This window comes from Puntigrus tetrazona, unplaced genomic scaffold, assembly GCF_018831695.1.
Source record: "Puntigrus tetrazona isolate hp1 unplaced genomic scaffold, ASM1883169v1 S000000148, whole genome shotgun sequence".
NCBI lineage: Eukaryota > Metazoa > Chordata > Actinopteri > Cypriniformes > Cyprinidae > Puntigrus > Puntigrus tetrazona.
In genome coordinates, this window is record NW_025047824.1 from 1,762,097 (window position 1) to 1,775,000 (window position 12,904).

At 35.7% G+C, this 12,904-nt stretch overlaps 1 protein-coding gene and 1 long non-coding RNA gene across 3 annotated transcripts; both read left to right on the forward strand.

Annotated features, from left to right (window-relative positions):
- Nucleotides 1–1,788, forward strand: LOC122332838. 2 transcript variants are annotated; one of them, XR_006248546.1, is made up of 3 exons: nucleotides 1–650; nucleotides 1,474–1,509; nucleotides 1,748–1,788. It is a non-coding gene; the product is annotated as an uncharacterized LOC122332838 (long non-coding RNA). The 2 variants fall into 2 exon arrangements; XR_006248545.1 differs by having other exon boundaries at nucleotides 2–650; nucleotides 1,742–1,781.
- A 7-nt stretch (nucleotides 1,789–1,795) lies between these two features.
- bcas1 (brain enriched myelin associated protein 1) lies at nucleotides 1,796–9,453 on the forward strand. The gene is made up of 7 exons (XM_043230096.1): nucleotides 1,796–1,903; nucleotides 2,067–2,141; nucleotides 3,527–3,565; nucleotides 5,862–5,984; nucleotides 6,071–6,154; nucleotides 7,190–7,399; nucleotides 8,368–9,453. Exons 1-7 carry the CDS (start codon nucleotides 1,796–1,798, stop codon nucleotides 8,431–8,433), a joined length of 705 nt encoding a protein of 234 aa, XP_043086031.1. The 3' UTR covers nucleotides 8,434–9,453.
- Nucleotides 9,454–12,904: the final 3,451 nt, after the last annotated feature.

Sequence of the window (12,904 nt, forward strand, 5' to 3'; positions counted from 1 at the left end):
AAATGCGTGCCCTCGCTGGCGTTTTAAATATTATCGAGAAGCTTAATCCCGCATCGCTCACCGAATATTATTTGTAAGCATAACAAGTGTGCGGTTGTCTATTACCGAACAATCTAGGCTTGTTGAGCCAGACTACAATGATGCTTTTTTTTTTACTCCATCATTGCGGTGTTTGTTACACTGCGTCTTTAATCTGTTAAACTCGATCCTTTGGACATGTCAGACTGTGGCAGGCTTTTGTTTGCTGCATAATGTGAGCTCACAAGGGAGGCCTGTGCGTTCGGAGTTGTGATGAAGCACGGGAAGGCCTACGCCATCTCCAGAGGACAATGGCTGACTCACCAGCAGAAGCATGCTGGGATCGGCCCCTGCCAGCGGGCTCTTTGTGCGCCTGAGGCAGAGATAGCCCGGCTGAACTGTGTCTGGCTTTGACAGACGGCTATTATATTTTTGATATCTTGGATGGGTAGGCCCGGTTTGGGGAGATGGAGTACCTGAAGGAGCGGTATATGCTGAAACACGCCACCCTGATGGTGTTTCACAGTCACTCTAATGTTCACTTGTCTCCGTTCTCTTTTCTGCATGCGAAGGTCACTCCGACCAAAACGAGCAAAGAAGCTAAAGCCAGTCCAGATGCTTCAAAAGAACAGGTAACACAAACCTTGACTGTTACAGCATTACTCATTCATATTCATTATATTATATTATTGTAAGTTTTAAGGGTTAAAATTATTGTCATAATATTTTTCATTTATATATACGTTTTTTTCTGCAGGGGATTGTTTCTAATAATTATTATGAATATTTTTATTATAAAACCTAGTAATTTTTTATGACTCCCATTCATTCATTCATTCATTCACTCATTCATTCATTCATTCATTCATTCATTCATTCAATTTCATTCATCCAAGAATAAAAAAATTATAAAGAAATTAATAAATATAAAATAAATAATTTATGAATGTATGCAAGCTTTATTTATAAATATATGAATAAAATAAATACACATTTTATTAACACATCAAGGTATTTATTTAAGCATTTTTTTACATTTTTACATTTTTTTACATATGATGTATGATATTTATTTATTTATTTATTTATCTATTTAATCTTTCTTTAAGCATGCATTATTTATTTAAGCATGCTTTATAAATGTATTCATTAATATCAAATACATACAAAATGTAGTATTTTATTACATTGTTTATATATCAAAGCATTCCTTATAAATGTTGAAATAAATGCATATAAATTGAGTTTAAATTACTTTTATTATCTGTTATTTATTTGAATGAACGAATGAATTAATGAATTAATTAAATAAACATTTTATTTCTTAATTATCCATTTATTTAATTTTATTGAATTGAATTAACCATCCTTAGAATAAATAAATGTTGTATTAATAAATAAATAAATAAATAAAGATTATACTTTATATTTATTTTCCTCATATTTATTCTTCAGTCACAGAAAGAAACCCCACCAGCACCATCAACAAATGTGAGCCATTTCATTTACATCGCATATTTTATTGCTTTTATAATATTTCCACCTTTTTACAGTCATATTTTCACGAGCGCCTCTGATACACTTCTCCACAGGAAACCTGCTGTAAAAAAGAATTGCGTTTGAAAAGTGCTTTGCTGACAATAAAGCATTCTATAAATAAAAATGTATACCTACCTGCTGTTTTTTACGCTTGAAATCAAACAAACCGTGCTGTTTTTCTAAGGTACAGGAAGCACCCAAGGCACCCCCTCCTCCTCCACCCCCAGCACCACCTAAGATGGAAAGCAAAGCAGAGCCGGTGAAGAAAGAGGAAGGTCTGCAACAAAAGCAGCGGCAGCAGCTGCAACAAAAGCGGAGGGATCTGCCAAGAGCAAAACTAAAGACAGTGCATTAAGCAAACTCTTCCGTTCAAAGGTAAGCCCGAACCTGACAGCAGTAACAATAAGCCTTCTGCCTGGTTCTGGGGTGAGCCTTTGGACTCTTGTCGTACGTGTCAGATCTATATGTAGCGTATGTGGCACACTATAACAGAGTAATGTGAATTTGAGGTGTTGCTAGGCAAGGTGGTGTCAAAAGTTCAAGCGGCGACAAGCGGTGGAGCCAGAGCTAAGACGTCAGGAGTGGTAATAACAAGCACAGGCTCTTCTGATATTAACAGAACTGACCCATTACTGTTAACTTCAGACATGCAAATTAATACAAAGAGCTACTTTTATTTTTCCTGGAATCAGAGCCAAAATCTTAGCATTGTGCCACACATGCCAGTGCCATAATTTTCTGGTTATAAATGTTTTGTTTTTTTTTACCAGCCATGAAACTGTATGTGCATTATTTAATTTAAAAACAGACAGAACAAATTAGGGAAACAGATCAGATTGCTATAATAATAATAATAATAATAATAATATTACTACTATTATATATTATATTCATTTGTATTATTTCTATGTAAATATTTTAATATTTCATGATAACACTTTGATTATATTATTATATTATTATTATTATTATTATTATTATTATTATTTATTATTATTTATTAAATATAAAAAGGTAATCAATAATAGAAAAATCACTATAATATTTTTAAATTAAAAGTATTTAACAATAATGTTTTTGATCAATAATAATTATTAAATATTAAATAAATTAAGAATTATTTGATTTAATTTTGTTTCATTTGTATTGTTTTTATTGCTATTATTGATATTTAATCACATTCTAAAAGTAAACAAATCAATAAACAAATATCACTATAATATTGGTTATTTTATTATAATAATGTTTTAGAATTAGATTAATAATAATAATAGTAGTAGTGGTCAATTAAATATTTAAGTATACTTAAAGTAAACACTAAAAGCAAGAATAATAGCAATAATGATAATTGACTCAAAGCAGCGTTTACTAAAAAGCGTGAAAGAAGTGCCTATTTATTAGATTATACATTTATATATTTACAACTCAGTCTTGCAAGTGTAATAGTCATGCTGAACCATAATGCACTCTCTGGCATTGTTTGAATTAATAAAACAAAAAATACCAGCCAACAGGTGTGTAACAAAGTTTCATATTCTCCTCCGTGCTGATCTTTACTCACATTTGGCTTATGGCGAATGTTAATTTTAGGCTCTGATTATAATACATAATGCGCAAAGGCAGAAAATGCGTTTGCAATGTTTTTCCACACAGCCATAATACATTATGCCTTTCAATTAGCGGAAAACTCATCGGAAATAATGAATGAATCAGAGAAGGTCCATTATGGTGACATCATGCTGACAGCAGCCATTACCTCATGTCACAGCAGCCGCCAATTAAACCATGTGACTCTCCATTCCACCACTTCATAACTGACATCAGATTTATTCCAGACCGGAGGCTCTTGTAAAGGCTTTGTGTAACCAGTGACTCAGTATTTGTCCCTGCTAGGATGAACGGCCAGTGTAAAGTGCCGTAGGAATTGCAGATTATTGCAAAATTAATGCCCATGTGTGCTTGCCTGCAGCCTGTTGTGGTGGAAGAGAAAAAGCCGGTTGAGGTGAAGGTAAATACATTTAGCTGATCGATTGTCTATCGAACGGTGGTGGGACTATCTTCTGAAAAAAAATCGTTCTTCTACATCTTACACATGCATGCTTGGCACTTTCTATGAGCAGTGTATAAAACGGTGTTGCAGAACTCACTTTTTTTTTTACACCTATCTAACTTTTAAAATTATTTAAGCGTTCAAACTCTGACTGTAACCTTTGTGAGAAAATTCTCAGTCAGTTATTGTTTTGTACCCGTCAAAATTGGCCCCAAAATATATATTTTACATTTACATCTTCAACTTTGTTGCCTATTTTGGATTTTAAAAAAATATATGAATAAATAAATACATAAATAAATGTAAAATAAATACATTGCAATTCATTTCCCACGCACAAAAATATATTTAAATATATAAAATATAAATATAGCTCAAAATATACATACATTTTATATGTGTGTGTGTGTGTGCTGTCAAATGATTAATCACATTTAAAACAAATGATTTGAATATAAATATAATCAATGTAAGAATAGGAATATAAATATATAAATGTATATACATGTAAATATTGAAATTATTTAAACAAAACGTTTATTTCAAGACCTAATTTGGTCATATTTTGTATATTAATTTAATATTATAATTCTATTTATTATTAATATATTATTTTAAATGCATAAACACATTTTTAGTGTCTACAGATATATTTGCCCTCCACATTTTTTAATTACTATCTGAATTATTATTGGAATATAATGATTACAAGTATATAATCTACTTTTGATTACTAGCAGGCCATCCATATTTATATTTAGCCTAAATGTAGGCTACTGTAAGAAATATATTTTGGTATACTATAGGTTGGTATAAAGTTGCAACTAAATATATATTTTGGCAGCAAGAAAAAAAAATATCTGTTTTCATGCAATTGAACAATTTATTTACAAATTTTGTTAACTGGGTTGCAAACTAATATATATATATATATATATATATATATATATATATATATATATATATAAAATATATATATATATATATATATATATATATATATATATATATATATATATATATATATATAATGTATATATATAATGTGTATATATATATATATATATATATATATATATATATATATATATATATATATATATATATAATGTATATATATATATGTACCTCTTTTAGATGGCATAATAAACCAATGGTCATTTACAGAATGCAAGTTTCTAGAGAGCACATAAGTCTGAAGTAACATTAATGCCTTGAATGTTATGCGAGAAGCTATTAGTAGCCAGCGCAAATTGATAAACAGTGGTGTGACATGCATTCTTTTTGGCACATTAAAAATGTATTTTGCTGCTTCGTTCTGGATAAATTGTAAAGGTTTGATAGAACTGGCTGGAAGAGCTGCCAAGAGCATTGCAATAGTCCAGCCTGGACAGAACAAGAGCTTGAACAAGGAGTTGTGAAGCAAGTTCTGAAAGAAAGGGCCTGATCTTCTTGACGTTGAAGCAAAAAGACCGGGCAGTTTTAGTAGTGCGGTCTGAGAAAGTCAGCTAATCATCAAACATCAACTCCAAGGTTTCTGGCTCTTGTCGAAGGCATGGATGATGCATGGCCTAACTGGATGGTGAAATTTTAATGAAACCAATGGGTTTGATGGAACCACAAGCAGTTCCGTCTTGGCTGAGGTTAAGTTGACAGTGAGGATACTTTCATCCAGCAAGAAATGCCTGTTAAACAAGCTGAGATGCAAGCAGCTATTGTCGGATCATCAGGATGCAATGAAAGGTAGAGTTGAGTGTCATCAGCATAGCAGTGATACGAAAAGCCATTTCGTTTCTGAATGACAGAGCCTAGTGATGCCATTTAGACAGAGAAAAGAAGTTGTCCAAGGACTAAGCCCGGTGGCACCCCAGTAGTTAGATGTTAAAGGTACCTTCAAGGCTTTGGAGGGTGGTTCCTGAGATGCCTTTTCTCAATAGCGTTGACAGGAAGATCCGGTGGTTAACCGTGTCAAAAGCAGCAGACAAATCCAGTAAGAAAAGTGTAGAAGATTTGGGATCCTCTCTTGCAAGTCTTGTTTGCAACATAGCTAACAAAATTGTTCATTTCTTTTGATTTTGTACTATTTTGTACACTAACGTTGGAATGTGCCAAAAGGAAAAGAGTTTTGGTCAGACATACACAACAAATTGTATTAAGTTGTATCTCTTTCACACGATCAGTTGACCATCTTCTTAAATCGTCCCACTGTTTGTTTTCATTTGCTGCGTATAACGGTCTCCTCTGAACTCATCAGGTCGCCGCGTCTAAGAGCGGCACTCTGGAGGCTGCCGCCAAACCTGAAGAACCGCCAGCGCCGAAACCAGAGGAGAAGAAACTAGAGAAGAAATCCACTTTTGGCAACATGTTCAAACCCAAGGTAAAGGCGGGATGCTTGCAGCGCAGGTGTTCTGAAGTGTATCAGATGCGTTTGTGCATGCAGTAACGGCTGTGTGTGAATTCGAGGTTGTGCTCGGCCAGGTGAGCAGCAGGATCCAGGCCGCGGCGTCCAGCGCTGCCGCCAGCATCTCCCTCATGACGGCTGCAGCGGTAAACACCGCTAGATCAGGCCCTTCTGCATTAACCACACTGACTGAATCTCACAGTCCTCTCTGATAATACAAGTCCAACTGAGTCAAAGCGCATCTACAGTATCACTGCAGTGTCACAGTTATTAATCATTTTAATATTGCAGCGGTATAATATGGCCTTTGTTTTCTGTATAATTAATACTTGTACCCTTATATTTTTATATTATATTTACATTTTTCGTGTAAACTCTCTTTTCTTTCCTTTCAAAAAATGTCAAACTTTCAAACATACTTTCAAACTCCCTTCCTTCCTCCTTTCTTTTATTCTTTTTTTATTTTAAAGTTTTTTTATGTATTTATTTACATTTTTTGTTAAACATTTTAATTTAAAACATTTAAAAACATTTTTCTTTTCTCCTTTACTTTTCTTTAAAAAAAAAAGTTACACTTTCAAACTTACTTTCAGACTTCCTTCCCTTCTTCCTTTCTTTCAAATTTTAAAACTTATTTAACAACTTTTTTCTTTTCTTTTATTTGTTTACTATGTACTTTATTTGACTACATAATTTTTTTGTGACTTTCTTAATATATATATATTAATATATTCAGTGTGTGTGTGTGTGTGTGTGTGTGTGTGTGTGTGTGTGTGTGTGCTATCATTCAAAAGTTTGGGGTTATAGTGGTTTCAAAGGCAATTATCATGACATATGATTATATTATATATTATGATTATATCATGACATATGATTACTATTTAAAAAACCTTAAATCATTCTAATGTCCTTATGTCCTTTAATTATATTCAGTGTTGAAAACATAATTTAGGATGCTTTAAAGTTTAAAAGAACATAATTATTTTAAATAGAATTTTTGTTACATTATAAATGCCAATGCTGTCTGATCTCTTTGCTCAATTTAATGCGTTTTTGCTGAATGAAAGCGTTTACTTATCGCTCCAAGCTTTTGAACAAGAGCGTACAAAATCTAAACTATAACGTGCACTAGAATGAAAAAATACATCTAATTGACTCCCATTTGTTTCTCTCAACACGAGGCGCCGGAGGCCAAGAAGGAGACTCCAGCTGCTCCTCCCGCGGCAGAAGCCGCTCCACCCGCGAAGGCCAAAGAGGAGCCGAAACCCGCCGCTCCCGCACCGCAAGCGGCCCCGGACAACAAATCGCTCGACAGCACGGATAACGCCTCCCCTAACATGCCCCGCAAGCTGGAGAAGAGGAACTCCCTCCAGCTGTTCTTCAAAAACCTGGTTAAGTAGAAACCCAGAGATCGTCCCGGGCTAGGGATCCCACGCGCACAACGCAATCTGCGTACTTTAACTCGGTTGTGTGTAGCTTGCCAGTGACATGCTGCCGGCGTCTAACCGTCCTGATTATTTCGAGCTATTAATAATAAAACGGTGATCTTTGAGGTGAGGAATCGAAATGCAAAAAATCAATATTTACAGTGTGCGACCACAAGATGGCCTCAATTACCAACCTAGATCTAGATTAGCCCATCGTTTCCACAGGAACTTGTTTTTATTGCATTTTAATAACGATTTAAAAAAGAATTTAATATTTAAAATGAGTTAGACAGCGCATTTTTTATTACATTGAATCTAATAATATTGCATGAAATCTTATCATCTTAACACGCATTTCGATATTGCTGGCTATTAATCTTTAAGCAGTGATCAAAAATCAATATTTACAGCGTATGGCCAATAGATGGCCTCAACTGCCAACCTAGACCTAGATTAAGTCGATCAATATCCACGGCAACTTTTTTTGTATCGCATTTTAAGAAAAATCGTATATTTTAAGTTATTCGATTCAATTGGACAGTACATTTTTTATTGCATGAAATCTCATCGCATCTTTGTCGCGATACATAACTTCTTCACGAATAAAAAAATGCCTTTTGTCACGTAATATAAACATAAATATTAAGGTTGTTTTTAAGCAGGATTATCCCAATTATCTCGGACAAAAGCGCGGCGACATCTAAACGATCGGAGATAATAAAGCGCACAAATTCGCCAAAGCTGCTCTTTAAAGACGTGTTGGAGCAAGATCTGCTTTTTGCTAATAAAGGCCCGGTTGTCAGACGGGTTTTGCTTCAGGCTCCCTTACGGATGAGCAACAAAAAAAAAAAACACACACACACACACACACACGCGCTTTCTTGCTAAGTCAGGATCACTAATGTTGCGTTATGCCTTGGTGTGTCTCGCAGGGCCAAAAACGCCATTCTGATGCCGGAGTGCAAACGGACCCCGTGGCCCCCGAGAAGGCCAAATAAAAACCCCGCCTTTGTTTCGATCCGCTCACCTGCGCCGAAACCAAAGGCAGCCGTGCGCGTAAGAACGTATTTACCAAAGTTCGAGGTGACCCGCGAAGTTGAAGTAACTATCAAATAATAATCTGAAACCCCACGCATTTTAGTGAGAGCAGAAGTAAGTGTGACGATTTCCCTGTTAAGCAAGTGCTTCGAGTGTTTATGCCCGGAGGGAGGAACTTGGGCTGTTTTTCGCGTGGTTCGGCGTGCGTGGGAAAAGCGAAAGTGAAAATGTAATCCTGCGTTTGAGATAAACTCCCTTTTTTTTATGTGCGTGTTAAAATGTTAACTACACTAACGCTACTCGTACGGCATCGCAGTTTAGATTTTAAAGCCGATGCTTTGACAAGGACAGAGCGGGCGTCATGCGTTTGCATGAGGATTTATTTACGTGATCGTACACCTGATTGTGAATACAATTCATTCAATTCGATTTGAAATGCGCTTGAAGTGCAAAACTTCTTTATCGCTTCAATGGATCCATAGAAATCACAAGTATTTATTTAAAAACATCAATCAAATTGAGCACCACATGTTATACCTATTTAAGGTCAAACCCTAAAATAAAATACAAAAAAAATATATATATATATTTCCAAGATTGTTTATTAATCATGACTTACTGACTAAACCACATTGCAATTGTTGTCTTATTATTTGCTTGGCCGTCCATTTCTGACCAGGGAAGACTAAAAAGATTAGTTAAACGTTTTATTTTGTCTCTTGAACACATCAGTTGTTATTAGAACGGTATGGAATAAATATGTGGTATGCGAGTATGCAATATACGATGTACATTCGACCCCGCTGCAGTCGCATGTGTTTTATGATTTTCTTCCTGATTGTCTCTGCATCTGTAAAGAGTAGGTGGGCCTAATTCAGACTGTATCCATGAATCTTAGACTTTCTGTGTTTCCCTTGTTGCATTTTTGTCTATTTAACCGATTTATAAAAATAAAAGAATCATTTTTCTCCTCTGTAAAATGACTCGTTCTGTATGTGCAACACGAAATAAAAACATAGATTTAAAAACAATAGCGTTTTATGAAAAAGCGTTTGCAGGTGTAAACTAGGTTTAAATAATATATATATATAATATATTATAAATAATATACATATTATGCATATTATGTAAATACTTAACACATGTATATGTATATATATATATATATATATATATGTATATATGTATATAGTTATTTCTTATATTATATGTGTAATATATAACTATTTTATATTATATATATATATATATATATATATATATATATATATATATATATATATATATATATATATATATATATATATATATAAATATATATATATATATATATAAAAATATGGTTCTATATTACACATATATAATATAAAATATAACTGTATGAATATATAAGTAGAAAAACTAATTCATGCTGCAGGTGTGTGTATTTATACATGTGTAATATACACAGTACCAAAAAATAAAATGTAAACAAAAATGTTTATAATTATGTAATTACGATTTAGTTTACAGTTAATTTCTTAACAGTTAGCTTTTTCAAGTTTTCCGTCTACCAAGCAGCAGAAATTTGGAAAACAATTAAGATGTGACAAAAGATGCATGGCATTCTAGGCATTTATTGTGAGTGCAGTGTGCTCTGCATGCTGGTGTTTTCCCGCGCAGACGCACCGTCCCAGCTGTGTGTGTGTGTGTGTGTGTGTGTGAGAGATCACGGGTTTGAGGCTGGAGAGGGGTTTATTGGAGGACCCTTGTCAGAACTAATGTGTGTCACAGCCGACAGACAGAGAGATCAGAGTCTGGATCAGATTCCTAGAGCCTCGGGGGGCCGAGACGTTCCCAGAGTCGTAATTCTTCCGCAATTATTAAAATATTTATAAATTTGGGGTTGGTACGATTTTTGTTTTCTGCTCACCAAAGCTGCATTTATTTAATCAAAAATGCAATGCAATAAAAACTGTAATATAGTGAAATATTACAGCATTTTACATGAACAGTTTCTACTGTAATTTATTCCTGTGATCGAAGCTACATTTTTCAGCACCGCTCTTCAGTGTCACGTGATCCTTCAGAGATCGCTTTAATTCGCTGCTCCAGAAGCTCTCAAAGACGCGTATGTTTGCTATAGAGCTCCAGCGCTCGAGGAGGGTTTGTTAGCTGCGCTACCTTCAAGTATTTCTATATTAAGAGAGCTGCTGACAGAAGGAGGCTGAACAGAGCCGCCATTGTCCTGCGGACCCGTGACCGCTCTCGTAACCGTCACGAACGCTTCTCTGAGAGATGCGATACCTCCGAGATCCTCTCACGGACCTCGCGTGAGGCCCGCAGACCCGGTAAAGACGCGGTTCAGCGCCAAACAACGTTAGCGGGGACGCTAGGGGCGCGCGTGCAACCATTTCGATCGAGCAATTAAATAAACGCTCACGTCGTGACCGCTGCTGTTGTCGTTTTGGCCACATCTGAATTGCTAGCGCTTACAAAGTTATGAGTACGGTAGAAAACGTCGCCTACATGTGCTTTAACGTTAACGTTAACGTTACTTCAACTCGCCCCGTTATGGGTTATGAAAGATTCATATTTTGCTTTTGTGGAGTCGTGAGCAACAGGTTAACATGCACGCAGGGTTAAAAAAAACGTATTTTTAACTTATTTGTTCAACGACTCCCAAACGATTCGTTCAGCGATTATTTTTCGGTTTTCGGTCGATTTCATTTATAGCAGTGTGTGTGCACCTGGTATTTATCACGTTATGGGGACCAAATGTCCAAATGAATAGGAATGAATAGGAATGCCAGTAAATTTTGACCTTGCGGGACGTTTTTTTAGGTCCCCGTGAGGAAACAAGCTTATAAAACACACAGGTTTTAATTTTTTGAAAATCTTTTCCTTTAAGGGGTAGGTTTAGGTGTCGGACGATCACACATGCAGTCTGTACAATATAAGAAACGTTACGCCAATGGAGAGTCACCACAAAACATAGGAACACAACAAGTGTGTGAGCTTTTGACCGCCCCTAGTGGTGAAGAATGAATTTGCATTTTCATTCAGAACCGACTTGAATCGGCGGGCAATGTGTTAATGTTTCATTGTGACATCACTCTTTAAAAAAACCAAAATACAACTCGTTTCAATGATTCAGACTCTTTTCAGACACAGTGACTTTGCACTTTCAGATTTAAAACACTGCAGGACGTTTTCATTCACTTACTGCGTAAAAAATCCATGATAGGGGCACTTTAAAACATGGCTAGTTCAGTTGAGCTACAAAAATATACCCTCTTTAACTTTGTGGTTAAACCCGAAATATCAGCAAAAAGCTCAAAATGTCACCCTGTTTTTGCTTCTCCCGTTTGTTCTTTATTGACTAGCTCTCTAAATAGACTAATCGGACGCAACGATAATTTCTCAAACCGTCACCGACGGAACTGAAGTGGTCAAACTATTTAGTGAGTATAACTAATTAACCATAAAGCATGTTTTCAGTGTTTTCACCAGCAAACCGGTTACCTCGCCCGAATGTGTTGGTAGATTTGTGTTCGACGTTATCTTTGGAATAGATGAACGGATATTATATTTGTAAACGTCGCGCTCTTTCTCTTATTTCGGTCGTTGAACTCTTGAGTAAACCACGGCGGTCCTTGGCCGATTCAGGAGCAAAAAAACTGTTGAGTCATTCGCTTTTCGAACTCCGACATGTCTTGTAAAGATTTTAAGTAGCGGATGAAAGGCCGAATCCGTCCAACCAATGTTCTCGCATCACAAATCGTTTCAGTTTGGGACTTTTGAGCACGTATTTTTTTTACGTTTTTTTGTTTGTTTGTTTGATTAAAGGGTCGTTCCGTCCCCAAATGAAAATGCTGTCATCGTGAAAAGCTTCATCCGTCTTCGAGACACGCGATATTTTAGATGAAAACCCGTTGGTCTCATTGACCTCAAAGCACTCATTGACCTTAACTGCACTGTCAAGCTCCAGAAAAGCACGAAAGACGTCTTTAAGTACATATAAGTAAAAATAAAGTGCCTCTTTAATTAAACAGTTTTTTCGGTAACGTTCCTCGCTCTGCCACAAGGTGTCTCTACACCAGATCCCAGACTTCACGTTGGGCCTACACCTTGTTCTCCAACCTTTTCTCTTTCTCGAACACTCTCACGGCTCCACGCGTGAGGCTCTATCAGTCCTTCATCGACGCCAAACCAGAAATGCATCCATTTGGGCTCGTAATGTCTTAAAACTCCACCAAACCGTGCGTTTAATCTGCTACGAGTTTCCTCCACGTTACCGCTTCGTTTGCTTTCCTCCTGAAACAAAACTAAATAAAACTTTCTAACTGGCCTCTGTTTTTATGTTGCGTGTGAAATCGGGATTATTTTGACAGCGGTGTATTTCGCGAGCGGCACATCCTGTTTAATTGCGCTTTACATATATTTCATTTC